The 25,513-nt window shown below is 54.2% G+C and overlaps 17 protein-coding genes across 17 annotated transcripts; 7 read left to right on the forward strand and 10 right to left on the reverse strand.

Moving 5' to 3' along the window:
- Positions 1-104: 104 nt before the first annotated feature.
- On the forward strand, positions 105-1,664 carry FEN2 (Fen2p; the record flags this gene model as incomplete). The annotated part of the gene is made up of 1 exon (NM_210072.2): positions 105-1,664. The coding sequence occupies one exon, from the start codon at positions 105-107 to the stop codon at positions 1,662-1,664; it is 1,560 nt and encodes a 519-aa protein (NP_984718.2).
- A 293-nt stretch (positions 1,665-1,957) lies between these two features.
- Positions 1,958-3,196, forward strand: MNN11 (alpha-1,6-mannosyltransferase; the record flags this gene model as incomplete). The annotated part of the gene is made up of 1 exon (NM_210073.1): positions 1,958-3,196. One exon carries the CDS (start codon positions 1,958-1,960, stop codon positions 3,194-3,196), a length of 1,239 nt encoding a protein of 412 aa, NP_984719.1.
- A 525-nt stretch (positions 3,197-3,721) lies between these two features.
- RBH1 (Rbh1p) lies at positions 3,722-5,344 on the forward strand (the record flags this gene model as incomplete). Its single annotated transcript, NM_210074.2, has 1 exon — positions 3,722-5,344. The coding sequence occupies one exon, from the start codon at positions 3,722-3,724 to the stop codon at positions 5,342-5,344; it is 1,623 nt and encodes a 540-aa protein (NP_984720.2).
- A 223-nt stretch (positions 5,345-5,567) lies between these two features.
- On the reverse strand, positions 5,568-6,536 carry ATP12 (ATP synthase complex assembly protein ATP12; the record flags this gene model as incomplete). Its single annotated transcript, NM_210075.1, has 1 exon — positions 5,568-6,536. One exon carries the CDS (start codon positions 6,534-6,536, stop codon positions 5,568-5,570), a length of 969 nt encoding a protein of 322 aa, NP_984721.1.
- Positions 6,537-6,655: 119 nt separating this feature from the next.
- PFD1 (prefolding complex chaperone subunit) lies at positions 6,656-6,994 on the forward strand (the record flags this gene model as incomplete). The annotated part of the gene is made up of 1 exon (NM_210076.1): positions 6,656-6,994. The coding sequence occupies one exon, from the start codon at positions 6,656-6,658 to the stop codon at positions 6,992-6,994; it is 339 nt and encodes a 112-aa protein (NP_984722.1).
- A 66-nt stretch (positions 6,995-7,060) lies between these two features.
- Positions 7,061-7,816, reverse strand: ATG27 (Atg27p; the record flags this gene model as incomplete). Its single annotated transcript, NM_210077.2, has 1 exon — positions 7,061-7,816. The coding sequence occupies one exon, from the start codon at positions 7,814-7,816 to the stop codon at positions 7,061-7,063; it is 756 nt and encodes a 251-aa protein (NP_984723.2).
- Positions 7,817-8,238: 422 nt separating this feature from the next.
- Positions 8,239-8,793, forward strand: AGOS_AEL137W (60S ribosomal protein uL22; the record flags this gene model as incomplete). Its single annotated transcript, NM_210078.2, has 1 exon — positions 8,239-8,793. One exon carries the CDS (start codon positions 8,239-8,241, stop codon positions 8,791-8,793), a length of 555 nt encoding a protein of 184 aa, NP_984724.2.
- Positions 8,794-9,007: 214 nt separating this feature from the next.
- On the reverse strand, positions 9,008-10,936 carry COY1 (CCAAT displacement transcription factor COY1; the record flags this gene model as incomplete). The annotated part of the gene is made up of 1 exon (NM_210079.1): positions 9,008-10,936. One exon carries the CDS (start codon positions 10,934-10,936, stop codon positions 9,008-9,010), a length of 1,929 nt encoding a protein of 642 aa, NP_984725.1.
- Positions 10,937-11,303: 367 nt separating this feature from the next.
- On the reverse strand, positions 11,304-13,367 carry SWI3 (Swi3p; the record flags this gene model as incomplete). The annotated part of the gene is made up of 1 exon (NM_210080.2): positions 11,304-13,367. The coding sequence occupies one exon, from the start codon at positions 13,365-13,367 to the stop codon at positions 11,304-11,306; it is 2,064 nt and encodes a 687-aa protein (NP_984726.2).
- A 689-nt stretch (positions 13,368-14,056) lies between these two features.
- On the forward strand, positions 14,057-14,899 carry KRE9 (Kre9p; the record flags this gene model as incomplete). The annotated part of the gene is made up of 1 exon (NM_210081.2): positions 14,057-14,899. The coding sequence occupies one exon, from the start codon at positions 14,057-14,059 to the stop codon at positions 14,897-14,899; it is 843 nt and encodes a 280-aa protein (NP_984727.2).
- Positions 14,900-14,975: 76 nt separating this feature from the next.
- Positions 14,976-15,326, reverse strand: RFA3 (Rfa3p; the record flags this gene model as incomplete). Its single annotated transcript, NM_210082.1, has 1 exon — positions 14,976-15,326. One exon carries the CDS (start codon positions 15,324-15,326, stop codon positions 14,976-14,978), a length of 351 nt encoding a protein of 116 aa, NP_984728.1.
- A 312-nt stretch (positions 15,327-15,638) lies between these two features.
- Positions 15,639-16,292, reverse strand: AGOS_AEL133CA (AEL133C-Ap; the record flags this gene model as incomplete). Its single annotated transcript, NM_001355323.1, has 1 exon — positions 15,639-16,292. One exon carries the CDS (start codon positions 16,290-16,292, stop codon positions 15,639-15,641), a length of 654 nt encoding a protein of 217 aa, NP_001342263.1.
- Positions 16,293-17,171: 879 nt separating this feature from the next.
- On the forward strand, positions 17,172-18,890 carry CPS1 (Gly-Xaa carboxypeptidase; the record flags this gene model as incomplete). The annotated part of the gene is made up of 1 exon (NM_210083.2): positions 17,172-18,890. The coding sequence occupies one exon, from the start codon at positions 17,172-17,174 to the stop codon at positions 18,888-18,890; it is 1,719 nt and encodes a 572-aa protein (NP_984729.1).
- A 120-nt stretch (positions 18,891-19,010) lies between these two features.
- On the reverse strand, positions 19,011-20,378 carry STE3 (Ste3p; the record flags this gene model as incomplete). The annotated part of the gene is made up of 1 exon (NM_210084.1): positions 19,011-20,378. The coding sequence occupies one exon, from the start codon at positions 20,376-20,378 to the stop codon at positions 19,011-19,013; it is 1,368 nt and encodes a 455-aa protein (NP_984730.1).
- A 368-nt stretch (positions 20,379-20,746) lies between these two features.
- TOH1 (Toh1p) lies at positions 20,747-21,967 on the reverse strand (the record flags this gene model as incomplete). Its single annotated transcript, NM_210085.2, has 1 exon — positions 20,747-21,967. One exon carries the CDS (start codon positions 21,965-21,967, stop codon positions 20,747-20,749), a length of 1,221 nt encoding a protein of 406 aa, NP_984731.2.
- A 419-nt stretch (positions 21,968-22,386) lies between these two features.
- ASG7 (Asg7p) lies at positions 22,387-22,962 on the reverse strand (the record flags this gene model as incomplete). The annotated part of the gene is made up of 1 exon (NM_210086.1): positions 22,387-22,962. One exon carries the CDS (start codon positions 22,960-22,962, stop codon positions 22,387-22,389), a length of 576 nt encoding a protein of 191 aa, NP_984732.1.
- A 266-nt stretch (positions 22,963-23,228) lies between these two features.
- SET2 (histone methyltransferase SET2) lies at positions 23,229-25,283 on the reverse strand (the record flags this gene model as incomplete). The annotated part of the gene is made up of 1 exon (NM_210087.2): positions 23,229-25,283. One exon carries the CDS (start codon positions 25,281-25,283, stop codon positions 23,229-23,231), a length of 2,055 nt encoding a protein of 684 aa, NP_984733.2.
- Between the last annotated feature and the right edge of the window lie 230 nt (positions 25,284-25,513).

A 25,513-nucleotide genomic window follows, 5' to 3' on the forward strand; every position in this document is an offset into this window, starting at 1 on the left:
AGCTAACCATCGACCTCGCCTGTTTACCTCTGCGCCTTATATAGCGTTAGTATCGGATAAGTAGGGTAATATGAAAAGGCCGTTGGCGCACCTGGAAAACCGTTATGCCGCTGCGACACGAAGGAGTGGCAACGAAGATGGCTGGTAGACGCGAGAGTGCGCCGAGTTCGCACGAGGACCGGCGAGTGACTAAGAGGATGAGCGATGCACTATCGCTGGCAGAGCGCGACACGCCGCCAAAGGACCACCAGAAGGGCGAGCCCGCAGTCAATGAGCGGATACTCCTGTACAAGATCGACCTGTTCGTGCTCTCGTTCGTGTGTCTACAGTATTGGATCAATTACGTGGACCGCGTGAGCTTTGGCAACGCGTACGTGTCGGGCATGGACAAGGAGCTGGGCCTGCACGGCAATCAGTTCAACGTGATCAACACTTGCTTCACGGTGGGATACATCCTGGGGATGCTGCCCAACAACCTGCTGCTGCTCGTGCTGCCGCCGCGGATATGGCTGAGCGTCTGCACGCTGGGGTGGGGCCTGCTGACGCTGGCGATGTACCGTGCGACCTCATTCGAGTACTGCTGCGCGGTGCGGTTTTTCCAGGCGGTCTTCGAGAGCTGCACGTTCAGCGGCACGCACCTAATCCTAGGCTCCTGGTACAAGGAAAACGAGCTCGCGCTCCGGAGCGCGGTGTTCACGGCGTCCGGCCTCATCGGGTCGATGTGCAGCGGGATGATGCAGGTTGCAATCTTTGACGCCATGGACGGGCGCCGCGGCATATCCGGCTGGCGCTGGCTGTTCATCATCGACTTCCTGGTCACAGTGCCCATAGCCATCTACGGCTTCATCTTCTTCCCCGGCACGCCGGACCACAACCGTGCCGACACGTCGGCACTTGTGTTCAGCAAGGCCGAGCTGCGCTACGCGCGTGCGCGCCTGCCCGCGCGCGACGAGCGCGCCCGCCTGGACCTCTCTGTGTTCCACCGGGTCCTAGGCCGCTGGCACTGGTGGCTTTTCAGTCTGCTGTGGGTTGCCGGCGGCGAGAACATCTCCTTTGCCTCGAACTCCACCTTCTCGCTCTGGCTGGCCAACCGCGGCTACTCGCTTGCCCAGCGCAACCGCTACCCCATGGGCATCTTCGCCGTCGGTATCGCCGCCACCTTCGCGTCCGCATTTTACATGGACCGGTGCCGCTGCAGCCAGCACTGGCACGTCGCGCTTGCCATCACCGCCGTCATGTGCATCGTCGCCGTCCTCATCCGCAGCAACCCGCTCTCGCCCGCCATCATGTTCGCCGCCCAGTACCTGGGCGGCGTGGCCTACGCGGGCCAGGCCATCTTCTTCTCCTGGGCCAACATTGTGTGCCAGAGCGACCTACAGGAGCGTGCCATTGTCCTGGCCTCGATGAACATGTTCTCCGGCGCGGTCAACGCCTGGTGGTCCCTGCTCTTCTACAGCGCTACTACTGTCCCGCACTTCCGCAACGGCTGCTACGCTCTTCTCGGAACCAGCATTGTGAGTGCCCTCATCTCCGTCATCGTTCGCTTGCTCCAGCTGCGCGAGCAGCGTCGCAAGCTGGCCGACCTGCCTGCCAACCTGAACTACGTGGGTGCTGACACTTCGCTGGAGGACCCACTGGCTACAGATAGCCACAGGAGTCCCTGAGCGTGGCATTGTGCTCTACGCCTGCCTTCCGGCCAATGCCATGTTGCTAGCGGGCGACTTCATCCTTCGCCATCTGCCGGTCTGACCATTAGGTTGGGCCTTCGTGCTCAACGATAGTTGTATAATAGCTCTGGTTGCGTTTAAATAAAAGCTCAATACACCACCGACCAACTTGAAACGAAGATATCTGGTGCCTATTTTTATTATCTAGGTGTCCTCACATAACGTTTGTTAGTAGGCGTCGGACTAAGTACCATAATCGGTGGCACACGGAGGGCTACTGGTGAACTAGAATGCTGTTCAGACCGAAGTCGAGTAGGTTGTCGAAAGACGGAAGCAAGTTCCGCTCTGGGATAGAGCTCTTCAGAGAATCAATGCACAGCACGCGAGCTGGGCTGGTACATGCGACCATGTGCTCGCTCCTGGCGGCGGGCGTTTTGGTGCTGTACTTTGCAGGCAGCTTGATCTACGGGTCGAAGGACGCTGCGGTGGTGTTGCCGGCGAGACATGGGCATTACGTGCATTCGATCCAGTCGCCGACGCCGCTGATCTTCCCGCGGGTGGAAGACACGCATGTGCTGCGTGACATGGGGCTGCGGACACTGTACATTCTCCGGATAGACGAGCACCGGCGCAGCCGGATATCGATGGAAGTGGGAGACCGGCCCACGCCGGAGAAAAACCTACCCAAGGACGATAAGCGGGCGCTGGCGAAGCGGTCGTTCCTCGACCACGGCAAGCGCGTGTACCACCGCACGTCAAACCACCCGGAGGTCGTGCTTGTGACGCTGATCGACTTTGAGAACTACGACAAGAACACAATCACGCGTATTGTCCAGAACCGCGTCGATTACGCCGCGAAGCGCGGCTACGGCATATATGTCCGCTGGGCACAGGAGTTCATCCCTCTCGTCGACAAGCAGACGCTGGAGGACAGCTACGAGTTCATGAAGCCGATGGCCATGCGCGCAGCCATGCATGCGTTCCCGCACGCCAAGTACTTCTGGTTCCTCGACCACACCGGCCTCATCATGAACATGGACTTCTCGCTGCAGGATAACCTGCTGGCCTCGCGCAGCCTCAACAACGTGCTGCTGCGTGACGTGCCCGTCGTCGCCGGCACCACCATCAAAACATACTCCAACTTCGCCCCGGCCAACGCCAAGATACTGGTTCCGCAGAGCCCCCTCGGCGAGCTCGATACCAACTCCTTCATCGTTTCCTCCACCCTCTACGGCAAGGCCTTCCTGGACTACCTCTCAGACCCCCTGATCCGCAACTACAACTGGGACAGCCTCGCCGCCAGCATCGGGCACATGCTACAATGGCACCCCAAGTTCCTCTCCAAGACCGGCCTCGTCAAGTCTAAGGTCATCGCCGCGCGCTACATACCGAACCGCAGCCCGGACTCCCCCAACGCCGCCGAGGTGGCTTACGAGGACGGCGACGCCGTCGTGCTTTTCACCGGCTGCGACGAGCGCCAGTCCTGCCCGGCTGACATCGAGAAATTCAGTACCAAGAAGAGCTCGTAGCTACTCATTCCACGTTCCTATCAACCATCTGTATTACTACCCACCTCCTAGATGTCGGCCTGCAATGCGGGCTGCCGCTGATGGGCAGAGATACCCTCTGAGTATACCCCTGCGCATATAGACTTCGCGCACTATGTAATGTCATCTTGGCCGTTAACTCCTGCCGCCAGCCGTATGCCCAGTTCTATATATAGCATTTGAAAAAGCTCGAGCGACCTCACTTTCCCGCAAGGCTCGAGCGACGGCGATTGCCGGATCTGTGGCGGCCTTTTCGCGTTTCTCGAGCGCCTGCATGGGCATCACTGGGATGGAGGCGGCCAGGGCGCCGAGATAATCGCTTTCGGTATGCGTGTCCGGACGGCAGCCTCTTTCCTGAAGTCCATTGGACGTATTTACATCAAATGTTACCTCATGCACGGCGAGGCGCGAGTGGCACAGGGTGTTCGTACCCCTATAGAAAGTTTGCTGGTATAGTGACACAGCGCTACGGACAGCAGTAGGGAAAACGGCATACCTGCGCGGAGAATGGCGCCTGAGAAGCTGATGCACGTGGAACAGGACCACCAGATCGTGCTGGCACGCCTGGAGAAATACCTGAGGCTGGGGCAGCAGTGTGCCTTGGCGGTGCAGGACCCTTGCGTGCTACACGCGTTCAAGGTCGAGAAACTGGGATGGCTGGCACGCGGGCTGGCGGAGGAGCACCGGCTGATGCTGAGCCGGCTGGCGCGGGCCGGCGAGGCGGGGGGCTGCGCGGAGCTTGTGTGTGCGTGGCTGGACGGGGAGGGCGGCGTAGTAGGGCGGTACGGCGCGCTGCTGGTGGGCTGCGCGGACCTGCTTTTCGAGTCGGGGATGGTACGATACCAGATGCGGCCGCGCTCGGAGTTCCTGATTTGCGTGCTCCAGCTGTACACGAAGCTGGAGGTGCTGTGCGGGGCGCTGGCGCACGATGGCCTCGCGCAGCAGCTGCAAAACTTCGAGGAGGCCTTCGTAGCGCGGTGGAACCGGAAGAACATGTCGCTGCTGCTGTTTGACGAGGTGGTGGACGTGCTGGCGGTGGACGCGCCCTTCGTGAGCCCGCCGCTCTTCAGCCTCGACAATGTGGTGAAACGGGACTTCTTCGAGCTGACACTGCCCAAGTTTGGTTACACGCAGTTGCTGGTGGAGGTTTTCCAGCTGGACACTGGTGAAATCGCCATCTTCAGGGTCAACAGCGAGCGGCTGCCGTACAGGGCGGACCAGGGCAAGCGGCTGCTGAGGCAGATAACGTCCTGTGGCGAGCCCCTGACGTGCATCGGGCGCTCGCTCCTGTTTTCGACCTTCCGGAAGTCGGACCTGACGGTTTTGGAGGAGATGCCCTCCGCTATGCATCTCACCACCCGCATAGATAGCGACGTCCACATGGTTTTGAGGGCGGTCTACCAGTTTGAATGGGACACGTTTTGGCGGTGCACGCTGCACACGATGTTCAGTGCGTCGCCCCCCTCGCTCGGCGGGATCGCCGCTATCGCCTCCGCCCGGAGGATCTCGCACCCGCCGCAGAACTTTAAAATAAAACACCAAAAGCTGGCTGAGACCCTGTGCTGTGGCACACAGGGGCTGGGTCTGCAGCTGCAGCCATCGCGACCAACCACGCATGAGCGCCAGCTCCAGGACGCGGGGTCCGACTGCTCAATGCAGACCTCGCTGCTTCCGCCGGCGCCGAAGCTATTAAGCCACGCGTGGACTGCTGTGCCCGAGGAATCTGGCGAAGACTCACAGTCATCCAGTGGCTATGACAACACCCCTCAGCAATTGCAGCTCTTCGAGCTGGAAGACAGCACCAGCACACGAGGCTCGCAGAATGACTCTTCGTTGCGACTGTTGGAGCTAGCCGACAGCAAGCGCACAGATTCTGGGAGTCTTGTGCTCCAGTACCCGTCATTCCGGAGCTCAATCGCCAGCTCCTTACATCTGCGCAGTCCGTCTCCGCATTCTGAGGACACGGCATCTGAGGGATCTGCCAGGAAGCGGCCACAGCCAGATAACGGCACCAGGAATGCAGAACATGACGACTTTGAAGAATCATTTGCATCACATAAGCCTGAAAATATGAAGAGGCGGAATGCGTACCTACTGCAATTCTTGAACCACATGCGACCTGCCAGCTGAAAAGTATGCCAGAAGTCATCTGCCTTTGTCCCAGCACATTCACGGCATGAACAGTTTGTATTTTTATGTCTCTGGTTAATGCGGTCCAGCAAGGATCATGTTCATGCCTTATACCGAAGCCTGGCGGGGAAAGCCCGCCGGTTCTGTTGGCAGGACTGCCGGCACTATATACGTTGCATATCCTTGCATATTTATATGTTGTTGTCAAGTGGCAAGACCCCAATCATTCTCTATAAGCTACCACGGCGGCCGCGTTGATGTTTCTTCTGATGTCCCTGTGGTTCACATCGTGTGTATCTTCCACCTCGCCCCACCGCTCGACCTGGTAGATGGTCTCTAATGTCGCGGCCCGGGCAATTTCCTCGGTGCTCAGCTTCAACGCAGGCGCCGCCTTTCCGATCTTGTTTTGCAGCAGGAGGATGCCGCAGATAAACGATTTCGTGGTGAGCACCACCTTCTCGAACACAGCAAAGTCCCAGACGCTCAGATTGTCCATGTACTTGCCGGCGGCCGCGCGGGTGTCCTCGCTCTGCACGTTCCCGCGCAAGCCGTGCACGTCGGCGTCGAGGCAGCGCAAGGAGACGGGCTTCCCGCTCACTTCGGCCAGCAGCGTCTCCACCCCCGCGATGATGGGCTTGTACATTTCATCCTGTGCCTTCCGCAGCGCGCCCTCAAACTCCGACCGAGGCGAGAAGCAGAGCAGCGTGTCGGTGTCCAGGTACCGCAGCAGTCCCTGGCTGATCGCGCTTCTGTCGCCCCCTACCTTGGCAACCGTGTCGGGATGGCACCCGGGCGCGCTCACAGTCTCCAGGTCGATGCAGCGCGACACGAGCGAGGTCAGCGGCAGCGAGTACGGCTTGACAGCCAACGAGGTCAGGCCAGCCCATTCCTCCCGCAGCATGTGTGCCAGAATACCTCGCCTTTCGTCTACACGCAACGGACTGCCCAGCGGCGTCCGCACCGGCTTGCCGTCGATATGCACCGTCACATGGCCGCCCTCCCTGGCCAGATCGACCTTGTCCCAGAACTTGGTGAACGTCTTAGCCAGTCTGTTGGTCTCCGTCTGTAGGTTATTTTCAGATGTCTTGTCAACGCCAAGCGGTGCCGCTGTTGCGCTCGAGTAAACTCGGCATCTTGCCCTGCCCAGGACCGCGAGATGTCTATGCAGCTGGACAAATCGTAATGATCTCATTGTAACTCAAATACACTCTCGGAGGCTATCAGCAGAGTGTAACTTTTCACATTCAAATTGCAGCTGGATGAAAAACCACTTCAATGAACCTACCACTGCACGAGAAGTAACAAACCAAAATGGCCGGTAATGAGAGCTTGATTCAGGAAATCGCCGCTGGTCTGCGCAACAGCAAGGGCCAGCTCGAGTTGGTGACGGCACAATTGGCACAGCTGCAGCGGCAGAAGAAGCTGGCGCATGTCACGGCCAAGGAACTGGGGTCGTATCCGGTGGATCAGGTGTGGCGGTCGTGCGGCAAGATGTTCCTGCTGGACAGCAAGACTGATTACACGCAGCAGCTGGATGCAGACGCAAAGACCATTGAGGAGCAGATCAAGGCGCTCGAGGTGAAGCGGCACTACCTCGAGACCACGGTGGAGAACTCCATCGAGGCACTGAAGAAGGCGGTCCAGAGGTGAGCAGAGGTAATAATTACACACAGCATATGTATCTAGTTAGTAGTCGGGTATCTACCTGCGTGCGCGTCACACTGCGCTGTATCCGCCCCGGGAGGAGGGGCCTCCGCCAACGACCTTGCCCATGACTTCCTTCGCAAACTCCGGCAGCGACGAAACCAGGTTTGTCGAGCGCTCGACAAACTCCTCGCGGAAGTCCTGCATGCTGCCGTGGCCCACGCTCATGTACGATTTGGCGAGCAGGTAGATGAGCGTCAGCAGCACCGCGTAAATGACTAGCCACGTGATCCACCCCCCGATGCCGGACGATTTCTCCGTGGCCTGGATGCAGCCAGAGGGCCCGCGCAACGCGACCTCGACCGGCGTGGTGTGTGCGCCGAAGGCGCCCTCCGCGCTGACCTCGTCCTCCGCCTTGTCGTCCGCGCACGTGTACCGGACTTTGACCTTGCGCTCGCGCTCGCCCCACTTCCCTGTGAAGCTCACTTGGAAACCGTCCCGGAGTTCCTCCACGTCCACCTCCTGGTTCCGCGGCACGTCGAAAACCTGTGTCACGTATTCCTTGCCGTCATCCAGCTTCACCTGCTGCCGGTGGCAAAACATCGCGTCATCTTTGCACTTGTCCGGCACCGGCTCGCTGTGCTCCTCGCACAGATTGATCCACCAGAAGTCTGTTGTCTCGCTCGGCGGCGTCGATTCCGTGAACTTGCCCTTAGCCGCGTGCTGGCTGACTTTGTATCGCGAAAGTACTTTCGAATCGGCGCACTTGAGGCCTGCCGCAATATTGAATAGTGCCCCTGTGAGCAGCACACACCGTACGTACTTCATGTCGATCTTCCTTCTCGTTACTCCGCGCTCCAGACCGGACGTTGCCCTTTGGTGGATGTCTGTATCTGGCTCTTGAGGGGGTGGATGTTTAAATCGCCGGTCAACGTCGTTATCGGCCGACGTTAATGCGGCCGACTGTTCAACCCACACATCCACAAAAAGAACCCGTACACCGAGAAAACGGACCACCCCAAGCCGGTGCCCGGGCCGGCCCGGGGGCGAATACCTGGGCCGGCGGTCGCTCGGCTGGGCTGGCGTACCCGCGGCCGCCAGCCCGGCGCGGGCAGGCGCGGCAGGAGGCCACGCCCACGGTTTGCGCGTGGTAGGCTCGCGCGCGCGGTATCGTCGCCGCATCTACAAAACTAGTGATGATAGTTGGTTAGCAAAGTGCACTGCCAAGGCAAGATACAGACGACGAAACAATGGCTAGATACGGTGCTACCTCCACTAACCCAGCTAAATCTGCTTCCGCTCGTGGCTCCTACTTGAGAGTGTCCTTCAAGAACACCAGGGAGACCGCGCAGGCCATCTCTGGCTGGGACTTGACCAAGGCCCAGACCTACTTGGAGCAGGTTTTGGACCACAAAAGAGCTATCCCATTCAGAAGATACAACTCTTCCATTGGTAGAACTGCTCAGGGCAAGGAGTTCGGTGTGACCAAGGCCAGATGGCCAGCCAAGTCTGTCAAGTTCGTGCAGGGCTTGTTGCAGAACGCTGCTGCCAACGCTGAGGCCAAGGGTTTGGACTCCACCAAGTTGTTCGTTTCCCACATCCAGGTGAACCACGCCCCAAAGCAAAGAAGAAGAACCTACAGAGCCCACGGTAGAATCAACAAATACGAGTCCTCGCCATCCCACATCGAGTTGGTGTTGACCGAGAAGGAGGAGGCCGTTGAGAAGGCTACCGAGAAGAAGGTTGTCAGATTGTCTTCCAGACAGAGAGGCAGATTGGCCGCTCAGAAGAGAATTACTGCTTGATTGAATTCCCGCTGGGGATCTGTCCTCTCCCGTAGTATATCTTTATTTGGTTGCGCTTGCCATTTCACTGTATAATCTAACGCACAAAATATACAAATAACTCATTTTGTTGATATACATACATATGTCCGAGCGTATCTGCGTACGTGCTATGAGTTGTTAATGTGTCTACCTGTTGCTGCGGATAAGCCGGATCAGGCGAGGCTCCAGCAGGTCACATGCCCACCGCGCGAGTGGCGCTCACAGAGTACGCCGCTGTTATGACTACCAGCACGTGGAGGGCAATGCAGTATGCTAGGAAGACTAACCGTGAGGTCTTATTAGCTAGGATGACGTTTGCGAAAGTAAAGAAAAGCTTTTCTGGCTGGGACATCCGGCCCTTGGTATAGCGTTCTTGCTCACTTTTCTTGAACTGCACGAGCGGGTGGAGGGATTCCTCGTAGCCGGTTTGGTATTGGGATTCTATATCCACGCCCGTCGATACTTCCCGCGTACTCTCGCCCAGGCCGGAGTTGCAGGACGATATGTACTTTATGCGCTCATACAATTTCTGGTTATCTTTCCGCAGCGACGCTACCTCTGCCAGCAGTTTGCCTCGATCAAGGGAGCTTTGCTTCAGCTGCCGCTCAAGTTCCATGTTCTTGTTCCGTATTCTGTCCCTCTGCTGTGTGACAATTGGCAAAATTGAGGTGTTAGACGTGAGCCCAACAGTTTCGGCTTCTTCCGGAATACCGATGATCGAGCTAGTTGGTGAGAGTTTCCCCCCATATCCCTGTCTGTTTGTGATATGTCTTGTGGCGCCTGATATCATGCTCATGTTATCGTTGAACCTAGCGACATCCTCCACCTTACCTAAGTCATTCTCTAGTTTGGCGTTTAGTGCTTCAAGTTCCTGCAATTGCTCTTTCAAGTTCTTGACCTGTGCGACCAGGAGGTTGTTATTCTGTTCGAGATCCTGGTTTCTGCTGCGCAAGCCGGCAAGACTGGACTGGAGTTTCTTGTTGGCCGCGGTGAGCGCAGAACCAAGATCTCCGTCTTCGTCTGGCTTATCATCGTCCACGCCAAACTCTATTTTGCGCAGAGCGGTCAGCTCCTGCTTTATCTGCTCATAGTCAGAGTATGTCACTAATTTCCGACGAACGGTGGTTAATTCACCTTTGTACGAGGTCAATTCTTGGCTAATCGTCTGGATCTGCTGTCCTAACGATTTTCTAGTCTCGGCAAGGGAGCTGCGCTCTCTTTCCAAGGACGCCGTTAGCAGAGCATTCTCGCTCTCCAGATGGTTAATCTGTAAATCTTTATTGTGCAATTCGGAGTCACGTTCGGCTGCGCTGGAGGCCTTCGCCAAAGCGCCGCTAAGTTCTTCATTCCTTTTTTCAAGATCCAAAATCCGCACCTGAGATGACTCAAGCTCATCCGCTAGTAGACGGAACTCTGCTGCACCCACATGGGAATTAGACGATTTGGATTCAGCATCGCCGTCCGCCTGGTCCTCGGAGTCTAGTCCATTCTTCTTCGAGAGTTTGTCGTTTAGTACTTTGTTGGTTTCCTTTAGGGTTTTCACTTGTTTGTTCAGCTCGTCCTCTTTCTTCTCCCAGTTACGCTCCTTCTCTTCCCATGTAGAATTGACCTCTTGCTCCTTTGCTACAAGCCGCCTTGCAAAGGTCTTTGCAGAATTTTGTTCCACCTCTCGCAACCTCGCCTTTAGATTCTCGTAGTCTGCATATTTGGTCAACTTGTCTTTCAGAGCTGCGTTCTCCTTTTGGAGTTGCCGCATGTTGTCGGATCCTTGAAGCGCGTCCAACGATGACTGTAGCAGCGGCTGGGGATCAGGGGCCTCGGTAAGCCTACCGTAGACCTCAAATAGCTTCTGCTCTGTAAACTTGAACCGCGAGGTCAGCGAATCCACTTCCGCCTGATACATCTTGATCAGCTTGTTAATCTGCAGCAGTCTGGCATCCGTATCCAATTTCTTGAACGCTTTGGTTTCAGTTGCAAGCGTCTTTCGCGATTCTAGGGCTTCTTCCTCATGGTGCTTTACTTCAAGTATTGCTTGATCTAAGCCTTCTTGTAGATTGGGCAAATCTGCCTGCTTCCACAGCTGGAGCGCATGCTGAAATACCGATGAGCCATTAGCTGCCATGGTATATGCTCACTGTAGGATGCTTTAGAGTCACTCGATATCCTTGGATCACCGAGTACCGAGAGTTATCACGTAGTGTACACACTATAAGACAGCGCTAGATTCGTGAGGGTCGTCCGCTAAGTTTAGTTTATAACCTGGCACATTCGTAATTCATTACAAACGATTAGACGGATTTATATATCAAAGAATACCAATTCTAGACCGTTGCGAGCATGCTGGAATGAGTATCGCCGCGCGAGGTAAATTATAATAATACATGTGATGGTGTAGTGGGAGATACAAAGTGCCATATATGATCTGGTGAAGCTCGCGAGGAAAGGGTCAATGCAATAAAGGGGATGATATCTACAGAAGAACCAAATGATCAGCCAGACCAGTAGCGGTAGAGCTGCGGGGCATCCATGGATACAGGTTTGACGCTTGTTATATCAAGCGCGGCAACACTGCCTTCGGGAGCCGCAGCACCAGGGGTCTCATGGGCACCCCCGGAAGACATATCTGTGGGTGCGGCCGAGGATGAGCCCATTGCGAACTCGGGAGGATTCAAAATCATTTTGCGGATTGCATTAATATTATCCTTCATTACAGCTGGATCCTGTGTATCCTTCAATGCTTGCTCGAACTTCTCCAAAACGTTTATAGCGTACTTAGAAAAGGAGAAGCGCTGGAGGAAAACCTCCTCCTGTTGCTTCTGGAGCGCCTTTCGTTCAACTTCTAAGCTCTTTTCCATGGTGTCCAGCAGCTTCAGCTTCAGGTCAACTTTTCTGAGCTGGGTATGAACAAGCTCGTTCGTGACTGCGTTGAGAGCACGCTCCTCGTTATTCGCAAACACATGGGCTCGCGCGCCGAGCGAAGCAACGGCTATCTCCGATGCGTCCTTTACGACTCTTGCGGGAGTTTCATCGGAGGTGCCATTGGCACTTGGAACCTCTTCGCCATCAATGGATTTTATCGCACGTTGGGTCATTGCGCGCACAGTCTCAGCGTCAACCAGGCCAACCAAGAAGGCAATTGTGCTCATTACCGGGTTGTCGGCCTTGCTGAATGGAAGATGGGCCCCGTATTTGAGAGGGCCCAAGTTCTCTTCGCTATCTAGGAAGTTATCCTCAATAGGCAGTTGCAGAAAACGCAAAATGCACTGTTCGGGTGTCTTGTTCCCGACGTCTTTGGCTACTTGCATCCAATCGGTCCCATGCTGCTGGAGTGACTTTAGCAGTTTTATAACTTCTCCCTTCTCCCAGTCCTTGTCTATCATATCCTGAAGTCTAGGCTTCTTTGGTGCTCTTAAATGTCCGGTTGATATACCATTTGCCATACGCTTACCGTCCACTGCCTGCTCTTCTCCAGCTTCTGTTTTTAACGAGGGGGAGCTCTCTTGCCTATTACCGCCCGTGATAGGATCCCTCAACTGGGTCATCATCTTTTTCAAACGCGACATATCTGGGATCTGCACGGCTGGCTTATATGACTGGAAAGGGAACAACCCCCTGGGCGCATCGTGGCGCGTTGAGTATTCTCCTGTGTATGGCGGTTCCACTGCAGTGGGTTTTACCTTACTATTCACTTGATAGTTGATCAACCCCCACTTCGAGAGGAACTTGTAGACACGAAAAATAGATCCTGCGTCACCGCATAAATTCCGCCTTGCAGATGTCACCGTGAAGTATTCATTGGGATTTAGCCGGTATGAGTTCACCATGAAATTCCGATATTTAACGTACACTTGCGGAGTTTTAGACGGAATGCGATTTGTAAAAAATTCTGGCAGCGACTTCTTCTCAATCTCGTGGATTTTATTTAAATGGAACCACTTGGCATATGAAGGGATCACAATTTCATGCGTTTGAGGAACCACGAGGTCGACCTCCTTCTCTGTGCTCGACTGCAGCCCACCCTCTACGGCAACTGCGCGACCACTGTCATCTACCTGCATGCTAGAACCGTATCCATTGTGCTCCTGTTTGACTTCAGCGGGCAGCTCTGAGAGCTCCCGAGCTTCTACCGGCCCGGTATCGGCGTCCCCAGCATTAACGGTTCCAGGGGAATTGGTGGCATTTTCTGTTTCGGCGTCCACCTCAATGGTATCTGCGGCGACCGGGTAGCTCGATTCTACCCCATCGTCGTCCTCCTCTTCCTCCCCATCTCCCCCATCTTGCTCCATCACCTCTCCACTTCCTGACAGGGTTTCCGTGTTCTCCTTTGTTTCGGGTGCATCTGCCTCTGCGCCTTCTTCGACAGCGGAGTTCCGATCTGCAGATAGAACTTCGCCATCGATCGCCTCATCGAATGCAATATCCACCCCCTCCGCACTTTCCTGTGACCATTGCTTGGCCTCTTCTTTATCCGACCACGCCTCCGCGCGTGAAACTCCCCCAGATCCTTGCCCGCCTTCCCCGCTATAACTACCAACTGACCTGCTGCTCCCCATTCTACTAAATATCGCTCGTGTCTTCTCCTACACCCGATTGGATGGCCGCTTCTTGCTCTTAGATGGACCAGCCTTAGCAATAGTGTGCTTCAGCTTTGTTTATCTGACCGTCTCAGAGCCATGCGACAACTCAAACATCACGTTATACGTAAATAACATATCACGTGATCACAAATAAGATCACGTGATTGTAATGATCGGGCCGAATCGGAATGCCATTATTTCGACCCTCGAGGTTCACCACAGGAAGCTGCGGAATGGACACTACATAAAACAAACGCCCCGCAGTTTCGCACGCGCAAGTCTTATGCATGAGCAGCTCGCCACTTAGTCATCGCCGGCATGTGCTCACTGCCTCGGAGCATGGCTGAAACGTCACTGACACGTCCGGCGGACCAGTAGCTACGCTGCTAAAAGAAACCGTGAATTGTCTACTTCGGAATTTCTTGTTAACTAGTGCATGACAATGGTGCCTACAAAGGTTTTTCCGGTAGAAGAGCACAGAGCCATCGATATCTCACAGGCCTTCAGTCGTTGCCACTTTTGGAACGCCTTGTGTGCAAACGTGGACACAGAGCGATGCTACGCACATATAAGCTTGGTGTGCCGTGAGGCGCAGGTCGCACACTTTGCGAGGTTCGAATACCTTGCTGTCGCGATTTAAAAAAGCAGAATAGTAAGTTGGCGGCATGCGCGCAGCATCTGGTTTCGGTGTAGTCCTCTGGCTGCTGATGCAGGCAGTGCAATTGGTGTGGGCGGATGTTTCCGTCCTGAAGCCCGAGAAAGGCGCACGTTTTTCGGCGAAGTCTGGGAAAGCTTCGCTCGAGCTTAGGTGGCGCATTGATGAAACTACGTACCCAAAAAAGGATGAGATTGAAATATACAATGTGACACTCTGTGGCGGTCCGCTCAATCAACTAACATGCATGATGAACTTGGCAAATGACGTGCTGCCGGCGGACGTGAAAGAGGACAATGGGGAATTGTCGCTTGACCTCACCGTGGACGCAAATATAGTAGCAGACGGCATGTACATGGTGCAGTTGACGGCGAATGCCGGCATTATGGGGTACACGATCAACTATTCGAAGCGCTTCTACCTGGAGGACATGACGGGCCCCAAAAAGATCACCGTGAGCGCACCGTTGGATCACCCTCTCTGGGGCGAAGTACACATCACAGCCCGAAAGGACGGCGTGAAGTTTGACCCGACAGCTGAATACGCCAGTGTCCCCTACTTGTCGCAGACAGCGAAAACACGATATGCACCGATGCAAACACAGCCTGCGACAAAAATCTCAGCCACCACGTGGGTGAACAAGCATGAGGTAACATCGGTGTCGTACTTCAGCGTCATACGGAACGACCTGCTGTTCCAGGAGACCACCATCACTCGCAGCATAGACTACACGCTATCGCTGTTCCACAACTACGCCACTCCGCAGCCGCACCCGTCGGAATGGTACGACCCCAAACAGCGCCAGACGTTATCCACGCGCAAGATCAACCTAAGCCACCTCAGCAAGCGCTGACGTCTGTCCATTCGCATAATCCATACGTACCCAATATACACGTATACATAGAGCATTATCCCGCGGCACCCCGCGATCAGTACATTTCTGGAAACTTGGAGCACAGCTGCTGCAGTGCCACCACGCCATCCACACTGAGCTCTTCCCCGCTCGGCAGCGGCAGCTCCACGGAGTCGAGCACGAAAACCCCGGCGTCGCCGGAGTCGCTCGCACGGCACACAAATTCGTACCACTGCTCGACCTTGAACTTAGTCAGCTGCGAGACGCGCACCGATCCCAGCGTCACCATCTCCCTGTTTGTTGTGGGCGACTGGATCGTAATTTCCTCCTGCTTGGGCTGCGCCACCACCTTGGCTATTAGCCGAAACACACTGTGGTTGGTGGACGCGATTTGCGCGGGGTCTAAACGGGGGGTCTGGTGCGACATGCTTGCCAGTGTGCGAGTATAGCTCGTGTGCACGGCGTCGTAGACTTTCACCGAACGCGTTAGTTGGCGTCTGATGCCCGCTTGCCTCGATGAGGGTTACCCTATCTTACGTCCGTGTGTCACGATTTCTGCTCGAGCGTCGCCAGGGGTTACCGATATTAGAGTCTAATTATAGGTTAAAGTCTAATATATTATAATGATACAAGAGAAGTTTGCCAGCCAGGACAACCGTGTCCTGCGGCAACGTTATACCGCGTACAATTGGCTTAGCACCAGCTGTCGGCAGCAGCAGCCGTGTATGTTCCGTAGACCTCAGTAGATGACCGTGTCGTAGTAGTTACAGGCCTGGATGGTGTTCTCTTCCATTTCCAGCATGGAAAGAAGTAGCTGCATATTGGGATCGAGAGACAGCGGGTCCACCGGACCTGTGTCATCGGCGCGGTAGCATTCGAGGCACTCCTGCAGATCGAGTGTGCGGGACGACATGTCGTCCAGCTCCACCGTCTCCGGGTCGAAGACCAGATAGCAGAAGCCGCAGCCGTCCCTGAGGTTGGTGATGGCGTGCGTGTAGTCATCGAGACTGGGCAGGTAGTCGATGAAGATGATCATGTCCGTGTAAGCGCACGGGGCGAGCATGGCCTTTGTGTATGTCACGAGGACGTTGGAGTGGCGGTTCCGGTAGTCCTGCCATGCGTCGCGGTCGTCCTGGCTGGTGAGCACGGTCGCGCCGAACTCTCGCAGGAACTTGTCGTGGAAGGGTTGGACGTCGTAGCTGTGCCCCAGCACCAGCATGATGTTGAAGCTGCGCTCGAACTGCACGAATTTGTACAGCAGCGACGTCACGTAGTCCGCGACGATGTCCAGGTCCCCACTGCAGTGGCTCGCCTCATCATAGCGCTCATTGGACTGCACAGAGACCATTTTGCGCACAACTTGTCGCCTCGCTTGCCCCAAGATGGCTACCATTTCGCTGCGATTGACCTGGATGCGCTGAGACTGCTACCGGCACGCCAGGGTCCTGATCATCGCCCGGCGTCTTATATATGTCCCCGAAAATATCGGCCTTCTGCTATAATAGCGCAAGCTTCCGCATCGCCTACCCTATGTTAGCCGGGGGCCGAAATCTTTACTGGTTTTGACTTTCGTTCCGCCTGCTTAATCATCGGGCTTGATCTGTCCTCTGCGACCTCGGGAAACACTTCATCGGAAATCCTGCCCCTTTCGATTGGCTTATATAATATTCGTTCCTATTCCTGCGATCACAGATTGAACTTCTTCTAGACGAGCAGCGCGGTAGGCCAACGACCGGAAAACATAAAAGCTACGCTCTGGAGTTTGTGCCTACCGACAGGCTGACTTCTTGTATTTGCTTACACTTTTTCCAAGGCCAAAATTCCTAAAAGGTCAGTTCGGCGCTGCGTGTGCCCGCAGGTTCCGCTGGCTTGTGATCGGAGTATGAGGGCACTTTGTGCTACACGTGAGATGCCGCGCAGGCCCCATTTTCGGCGCCGACGCCCTATATGTGTTGCCGAAAAGAGGAGCCTCGAGAAATAGTGCAAACAAAAAAAGAACAATAGCCGTGCATATTGCAGGCATTTTGGGCAGCATCTCCCAGCCAGCTCGGGTGGCGCGGCTTCGGCCGCCGACGCAAAGCGGGGCTATCCGAGCAGGTGGACGACGGGCTGTGGAGACATCCGTGCGGCGTACGGCCGGGCTCTGCAGCAAACCCGTGCGATTGCTCAAGGGACGTTAGTCACCGCGGCGAGCTCAGCAGATGCGCAGCCAGTACTATATAATCAGAAATACGCAGTCTGGGAGGCTGTCTGCACAGAACCACACGCTCTAATGGCCATCATCCTGGGAAAAGAGGGGCTACGGTCGGAGGGCGGAGGACGTCGGCGCCTTGCACGGCGTGATTTCTTGCAGGTCGCCTGCGGTCTCGCAATTTTGTTGCTTGGAGGTTGGCACTGGTTCGCACAGGACACGAAGGTAGCAAGCGTGTCGACTGCGCCGCTTTGCGGCCGAATCAATCCCATCGCGCCTGCATTCAATAAATCTCTAGATAGGATATTCCACGATCCTGTTTTCAAGCGCGACTCCATCAAGCGGTTGTCGGGCGCCATCCAGATCCGCACCGAGATTGGGGACGTTCACCCTGCGCCGGCAGACGACCCAGAGTACTACGCAGAGTTCTATAAGTTTCATGCGTATCTGGAAACCACATTCCCCCTCGTCTACGAGCATCTCCAGGTGGAGGTTGTGAACAAGGTCGGACTGGTATACACCTGGGGCGGCTCAGATGCTGCCCTTAAGCCTCTGCTGTTGGCAGCACATCAAGACGTAGTCCCTGTCAACCGCGACACCTGGGAGCAGTGGAATCACCCCCCCTTCGACGGATTTTACGATGAAGACACGGACACTCTATGGGGGCGTGGGACTATAGATTGCAAAAACCTGCTCATCGGAACGCTTGAGGCGGTAGACCTGCTATTGAGGGATGGCTTCAAACCCACCCGTACCGTGCTGCTTGCCTTTGGCTTCGACGAAGAATCAACTGGCAAGTATGGCGCCGGCGAAATAGCCCAACACTTGGAAGAGCGCTATGGCAAGAACGGCATTTATGCAATAGTTGATGAGGGCAACGGGATTCTTCCGGCATCCGACAGCCTTTACTTCGCTGCACCGGTCACAGGCGAAAAAGGATATGCAGACTTTGTTATCACGGTTCATGGGCGCGGTGGCCATTCCTCAGTCCCCCCCGAGCACACTAATATTGGTATTGCTGCCAAACTGATCAGTCTGCTCGAGGACAACCCGTCGGAATTAACGTTTTCCGCCAGTAATCCCGTCTACGGCGTGCTAACCTGCTATGCGGAACACGACAACTCTCTCCCAGAAATTGTGAGGCGGGCCATACTCAATGCGCCACATGACTCGGGCGCCGCTGCGAAGCTGCTAGAATTTTTGGCTACCCAGCATCTTTACCGCGACCTAATGCGTACCTCACAGGCAGTTGACATCATACGTGGGGGCGTTAAGGCAAACGCTTTGCCGGAGGAGGTAAGCTTTCTAATTAACCACCGTATCGACGTTACATCCAATGTAGAAACTGTGCTTGCCAGGAATGTGAGGCAAATACAGGCTGTGGCTGAGAAGTATGGATATGGTGTTGTCATAGGTGACGAGGAGCTTGCCCCGAAGACCGAGCTGGGCTATATTGCTCTAGAAGTGAGTAATGCCTTCCCGCCTGCTCCTGTTTCACCAACGCACGGCTCAGAAGTGTGGGATCTGTTTGCTGGAACCATTCAGGATGTCTACGAAAACCGCGTGTTCGCCGACCGCGACGTAGAGTTCTATGTCGGTCAGTCCCTGTTCAGTGGTAACACTGACACCAGACATTACTGGAACCTAACGGAAAATATCTATCGCTTCATGGCAATTCAGCTGACAGGGGAGGTGCTGTCTGTGATACACTCCGTGAACGAACACCTAAACTTTACGGATCATCTTTCAACCGTGGGCTTCCTCTACGAGTATATCGTAAATACTAATGAACACACTTAAAGATCCATACCGTAACAGATTAACACATTAAATATATTATGTAATTGATTAATTAACCAATCTTTGATTATGCATGAGAGTCCGTATTTGAGAAGAAGTGGTAAGGGCCAATTGACCCATCTAATTGCGTCCACGATGGCTGTGCTGTGGTGGGAATACCTCGGCCTTTGTGTCATCGCTGCATATGCTGACTGAAGCAGCTGTATCTTTCATTGAGCCGTTCAATTCACGTGAGAAGGATATCGCAGTCATGGGTGACAAGTCAATTCCACTTTCAAGATCAAGCTGACAGTCACCATAGCGGCCCATTCCCAGCGCCGAATCGTCGAAGTAGATGTTACCATTATTATAAGCCTGTCGCCTACGTCTTTCTTCGCGCTTGAGATCCTGCGGCAAGGCGTAGTCCACAACGAAATTCGTTGGCGTGCTAGGCATTGATTTGTCCGTACGAGCTGCTGCTGAATCAGCGCAGGGCTTGCTGTGGAATTCATCATAACCGTGGCGATGAAGGAACTGGCGTGTAATTCTGTCGGTATGTTTGTCGGAGTTACGGTTTACATGTGAATTCCACCTATCCATGACAGCTCCAAATCCAATTGCCCTGGCTATCCCGGCATACATTGAGAGAGCATCCGAACCAAGTCCGAAGATCAGAAACACCAGGTACGACATGAGTATGTAAAGCCATATGCTGTACAATGGCGAGCCTGGGTCCAGGTGGGGGATTTGGTTCCACATCTCTCTATTCGCCTTGAATATGAAGATATAGCCACCTTCCACGTTACGAAGGTCCTCCACAAACGAAAATACTGAGAAAGGAAACATAACGAGGATGATTACTAGGCAAAAGATCAGTAACCTGGCAAAGCGCGCCAAGTTCAACCCGGAATTCGTACAATGTAGGATGTCGCGCACGTCTTTCCGCCTCCGATAAAACACCAAGAGCAGCAGTATCGCGTACACAAATCCAACCATGGACCAGATCAGGATCCAGAGCGTGTAGCACACTGCAGTCACCCACGTTGGCGACAGCGCGACTTGGCAGCCACTGTACCGGAAGATTGCAAAGCGAAACGCCTGCGCCAAAAACGTCAACCCCATCACGACCAATGGGCTGACGATACAGAAGCTCAGATCCACCACCACCTTTTTGTATGAGCCCGCATTGGGCAGCGCGGCATCAGCTTTCAGGATGCGGCGCAGATTAAATGCAATATTCGACACGGCACAGGAAATGCCAACATTTGCGCCTGCCTGCAGCCTAATCATCAGGTCGCACCACCCATAACCGGCCCACCGGCTCGCAAAATCCGTCCCGCCCCATATCGCGGCATCTACGATGCACTTGATGTCCATGATTAACAACCATACAATCAGAATTATTCCGGGTGTGTTCCGCGTGCCAGAGTGCCACACCAGCGGTGGAAGCAGCAGGAGCACTGCAAGTGATGCCAGCGCTATTATAGTCCAAGCGTGATCCGTCGACATGTGGCCGGTACCCAGACCAGATCTTGAGTGGAAACTAGCAAAACTGCATCACTTTTATAGCGTACAGCTCCAAAGAGACATCTTCTGAAATGAGTAATACATACACATTGAATTATTAGCGCTGCTGGAAGCCTGCCAGTCCTTACTGTTTCAAATATTCCCTTCTTCCTTGGTTGATGCCTGTACCACCTTCCTAATTCGTCCATCAATGGCTTCGCCAGGTACCGAGATTAAGGTATCTCCGAAGCAACGTTGAAAAATACATCAAAAGCACTAGGTTCGAACTCTCTGCACAAATATTTACGATGCGAAAATGCCGGTCCGCCGCCCACATGGCCCATCATGCGGGAGGTCGCACGAGCGGCCAGCTATATTATTAGGTATACAAGTGATGCTAACGTTAGAACCACATAACCGGTCATACCTGCCTTGTGGAGTAAGTGAATGGCATTGGAGGTCATTTCGAGGATAGGTCTGACTGCCGTCACGTTGGGAAGAACCAGCTTATATGGCGTGGACAACTGGAGGCGGTACATCATAGATGCAAGCTTTGCAGACGAGATGTTCCTCTCGAATGACACTGCGTCGGACATAAATACGCGCACGTGACCCACCGAGTCGAAGATCACGCCACCACGCATGACGCCGCGCGGCCGCCGTTCGAAGAAGGCGGGGGGCTGAATGCCAGATCCCACGTCATCAATTCCTTGGAAGGTATGGAAGGCGGAGTAGAGGTGGTAGGATTCGGTGGCATTCATGGCCTCGAAAACATCGAACTCGCCGCAGCCGCTTGCCCAGCAGGAGCAGTCTGCGTTGTTAGGGTATTGGGCGGTTCTGGGGATGCGCGCGTTCAACAGCCATATGGCCGGTAGATCGTAAAATTCGAACTTGGGGTGGGGGGCAAGCGTCTCCGCTGGCATCTCAAACTCAAAGAGAAACATCTTCGTGGCCCCAGCGAACCCGTGGTACGCGGGGATGCCCTTCCGGTACACCCCGCACGCATTTCCGATGCCAGACTCCGGGCACGGGTCGTCCGCGAAAATGGCAAACTCCTGGTCCGAGCTTAAGGATGCGTGCTTCGAGAGCGTTGCCGGGCGGTCCGACCTGCTGACACCGTCCTCGGCGGCATACGTCAACGCCTTCCCGAGACACTCGGAGTGCGCGCCAGCCCGCGTGAGGAACACCGCGTTCTGCCTCGTCCTGCTTGCCGCGTCGAAGTATGCCCCCCGCTGCCAGCTGCCGGACGCCTGTTGGTCGAGCACAAAATGCTCTGATGTGTAGTATGCAAATCGGTGTAGTTTGAGTGGCCCGCGGAAGTGTACTGACAATGGCTCATCGATCGGCGCCGTGGCGCCGCTGAACCATACCCGCGGCCCAGTTTCGCACCTGCACTGCTTCGACTCCACCGCCTTCAACGTGCTGACGGGACTGTACGAGCCTGTGAACCCCACATTGAGGAAGTCGATCGAGTGGTATTCGCGGCTCAGCTGTGGTATTATCTGCGGCGCTGACAGGTGAGCCGCTTCGTGCGCGAGCGCTATGCTCGAAGATATGAAGTGCCATGCTATGGCTATTTGTACGTAGACCATTCTGTCACTGCAGGAAAGATATGCGTAGTATTTCGCTCGAAGCACTGTCTTGTACAGAATGGGCACGACACGAAAGGCCATACATCATCAAGATTTATCCTAGAGATCCTCGGGGTCCCGCCAAGACACAAACCGGTCAATCCCTGAACCATAAGATTTTTGTGGCACACTAATGTCGAGGACAAGCTTACATAAAGTACTCGCGTAGAGTAATATTAACCTACCGACATTCGTCCATCTCATTTTCGGGTATATCGCCAGATATACTCCTCAAACCAACATATGCCCAAATCCCATCCTGGGCATCCATGTGGCCAGCAATTGTGTGGCGATGACTAAGCGTGTATCTGCAACGTGGTAGCCCGTGAGCGCAACGGGTAGCGATTAGGGACGGTAATTATTAATGCTACGCCACGTGCCTATGGCGATGTGAGCAACGTATTTCCAGCTGCGGCCGCCGCCTTCTGAGAAGAGAGCACGGCGACCAGCGCGATTGCCGCCGCGGCGTAGCCCACGATGCAGATTAGCGATCGCGCAAGCCACTTGAGGTATATCCGCCTGCAGCGGTAGTGGCACTCAATGGTGGATGCTGCTATGGCCTTCAGATGCGCCTGCCCGGCGTTTTCCGGAGAAATGCGGCTGGTGTCATCGGCCGGCAACGTATCCCTTACCGTGCTCGTGTCCCAGGGCTCCTCGCTGCTGGGCCGATCAAGGGCCGCCTTTGCAGCTCCTGTAAAATCAGCGGACTTCTCCGGGTCCTGCAGACTGCTGTCTGCCTTAACTCCCGGAAAGATAATGTCGTGCGGAATCCACCAACAGACATAAAGATACAACAGAATATTCAGCAGCCAGCATACTGGTAACACGAACCCCGTGATAAATAGTCTGACAAAATACACCCGGTAGGCCTGTATATTGCAGCAGCCAGCACAGTAGCAGAGGCAGGGCTGCGCTTCGTCACCACACGGGTCTCCAGGGAATTTGTCCTGGTTCATCGCGATGCTGATCAGACCCCGGGGTGTGTCCGGATGACATGCACGAGTTCTTCATTTTATAATTCAACAACCTCTTGCCCATTATGATCTATCACTTTCGAGCATGTTTCTGTCACCCATGTAATTTCCCGTCCTGGAAACTACAATGGTGAAACAATGCTGAGATTCGTCAGGTTCGATAAATTAAAATAGGAGAAACAAACAAATTACAGACATACTACATTTCGATCCCAACCCCAGGGCAAGCTCGTAAACCCGTTAGCACGCTACTTGGATACCGCCTTTTCATGCATTTTTGCGAGCAGCTTATCCATGTAGCTCTTGCAGAACTCATTAACCTTTTTGCGCTTTTCTTTTGTGACTTCCGCTGGCGGTACCTTGGTCGCATCCTTCTTCAGTTCTTTGCTTGACAATATCTTGACTATATCTCTCGCACATTCTTTTATGCGAGCACGGTCCATACTGGTGGCATACGACTTGATTAGATTGGGCACAATCTGGGCAAAAAACTTGTTCCACTTGTGCTCGATGCGGCTTGCCGAGTGGGTCTGCCTGCGTCGCTCGCGCCGCTCTGCTGTTTCCTTTTCCTTCTGTAGGCGTTCGAGACGTTGCTGCTCCTGCTGTTTGTTTGCATCCTCGATGATCTGTTCCAACTCGGACTTCTTCTGCTTTTCGACCTCGAGTTTCTCCTTGAGGTGGCGCACCTCTTCCTGTTTTTTCTTAGCCAGCTCCTGCTGCTCCCACTCCAATCGCTGGCGCTTCCGCTTCTCGAAAGATTCCGGATCTAAAGGCCGCTTAGTGGTACGATCGTAGAAACCGCCGTTATACCGCTGAGGAGGAGTGGTCCGAGCTGGCCGTTGCAGGTGCGTGTCAGACGGTGGGTCTACGCGCTTAATCTGGCGCTGAGCGTTATAATACATTGGTCTCCCGTTTTCGTGGATTATTTCCCATCCAAGAGGCAGCCTGACCCTCCTAAAGTCGGTTACCTTGTTCAGGCCATTACTGGTCTTGGTAAAGTCTTTTTTAGCTATCCTCTGGTACGTCTCGTAAGTATTCCACCGCTCCAGGAGCGCACTCGCGTCTTCCTTAAGAGCTTCCTTCTGGAGCAAAGACTCGACTTTTTTGTCTATCTGGGACGAAACGATGCCATTCTTAGTGGTTTTCGGAAGGTCAGAAAGATATTGCAGGATTCTGTGCTGCGTGTTTTCATCCGTTTCGAATAACCCTAGCAGCTTGCTAAAACATTTATATCCATGCAGCTTGATGATCTGGTAGCGCATTGTCTCATCCGATGTCAGCAATATCCTTTCCAGCAGCTTTGAGCATATAAATTTGTCGTCTATCTGCAACAGCACACTCATCACCTTGTTTACATCACTGTATTGTACGCACGGTTCCAATTCTAGCGACTCCACAAATTCTATATTGATATTGCTGGAACCGCTCTTATCGATCTCTTCCCCAAGTGCTTTCCTCATTTTGACCCACTTCTTCTCCACTGACGGCCTCACCCCCAGGGCGTCTGCATAATTCTGTGGCAACAGCGATGCGGCATCTGTCTGCGTCTTACCCCCGAGAAAGCCAATACAATTTGGCTCATCGCAGTAGCATGGTTGCGCAGTGGCACCGTATCTATCTACGTTGTAGTCGAACGTTATTTCCTCGCCCTTCAGAATCTTCCGATGTGCAAATATACCCATTTTCAGCTTGCCGGCAACATCCCACTTGCTCACGTACGCGTTGGGATTGCACGAGTGATTACAGAAGCGCGCCAGACACCCCCTCTCTGTGGCATCGATGAACTCCCCTGCCTGCAGCATCATAAAGTAGAAATGCTTGAACCCCCGCATATCATAGTCTACCATACGGTCCCGGAAGTCAGCTTCGGATATGACCTCGCCAATATACTCGTAGATGAATTCATTTGCTTCGATATCCCGCTCGGCCCGCACGCCGTAACCCTTCTTTTCTGTCTGGAAGACTGCAATATCCGCGTATTCCTTCTTTTGAAACCGCTGGTTTTGACAGTCGTCCCCGCACGAAGTGCATAGGTCATTCACACACTCGATCAGTGTCAGCCGGTTGATACAGTCTGAATTTTCATCGCATGCATGATTCTGCTCGTCTTTGTAATCTTCGAAACAGTCACATTCCATGAACTCGTTACTCCGGGAATCCCCCAGGCGTTTGTGAGTGTATGTGCATTGTTCCAATTCTATAAATGTCCCCAGAGCCTCCTCTGTCTTGTCCTCCCTGTCCAGAAACAAGGTTGCGCTGCTGGGAAGTGGCAGACTTACAGACGGCGATGAAGATCTTGACATCTTCTATTGCCTCGCAGTAATTTGTCCTCGCAGCAACAAGTACAAGCGCACTATTCAATCTAGTGCAGCAGTACTCGACCTGGAACCACGATGCTAGAATGCAGCAGGTTGTAGGCTAGCAGAATTTTGGAACCTTCCACTGTGCTGTGTTGGCAGAACAACTTTTCATTTCAAGCATACATATTAGTTGAAAAATGCGCTAGCTCGCACACACAAATCACGTGATTGCA

Source organism: Eremothecium gossypii, chromosome V (genome assembly GCF_000091025.4).
Source record: "Eremothecium gossypii ATCC 10895 chromosome V, complete sequence".
NCBI classification, from domain to species: domain Eukaryota; kingdom Fungi; phylum Ascomycota; class Saccharomycetes; order Saccharomycetales; family Saccharomycetaceae; genus Eremothecium; species Eremothecium gossypii.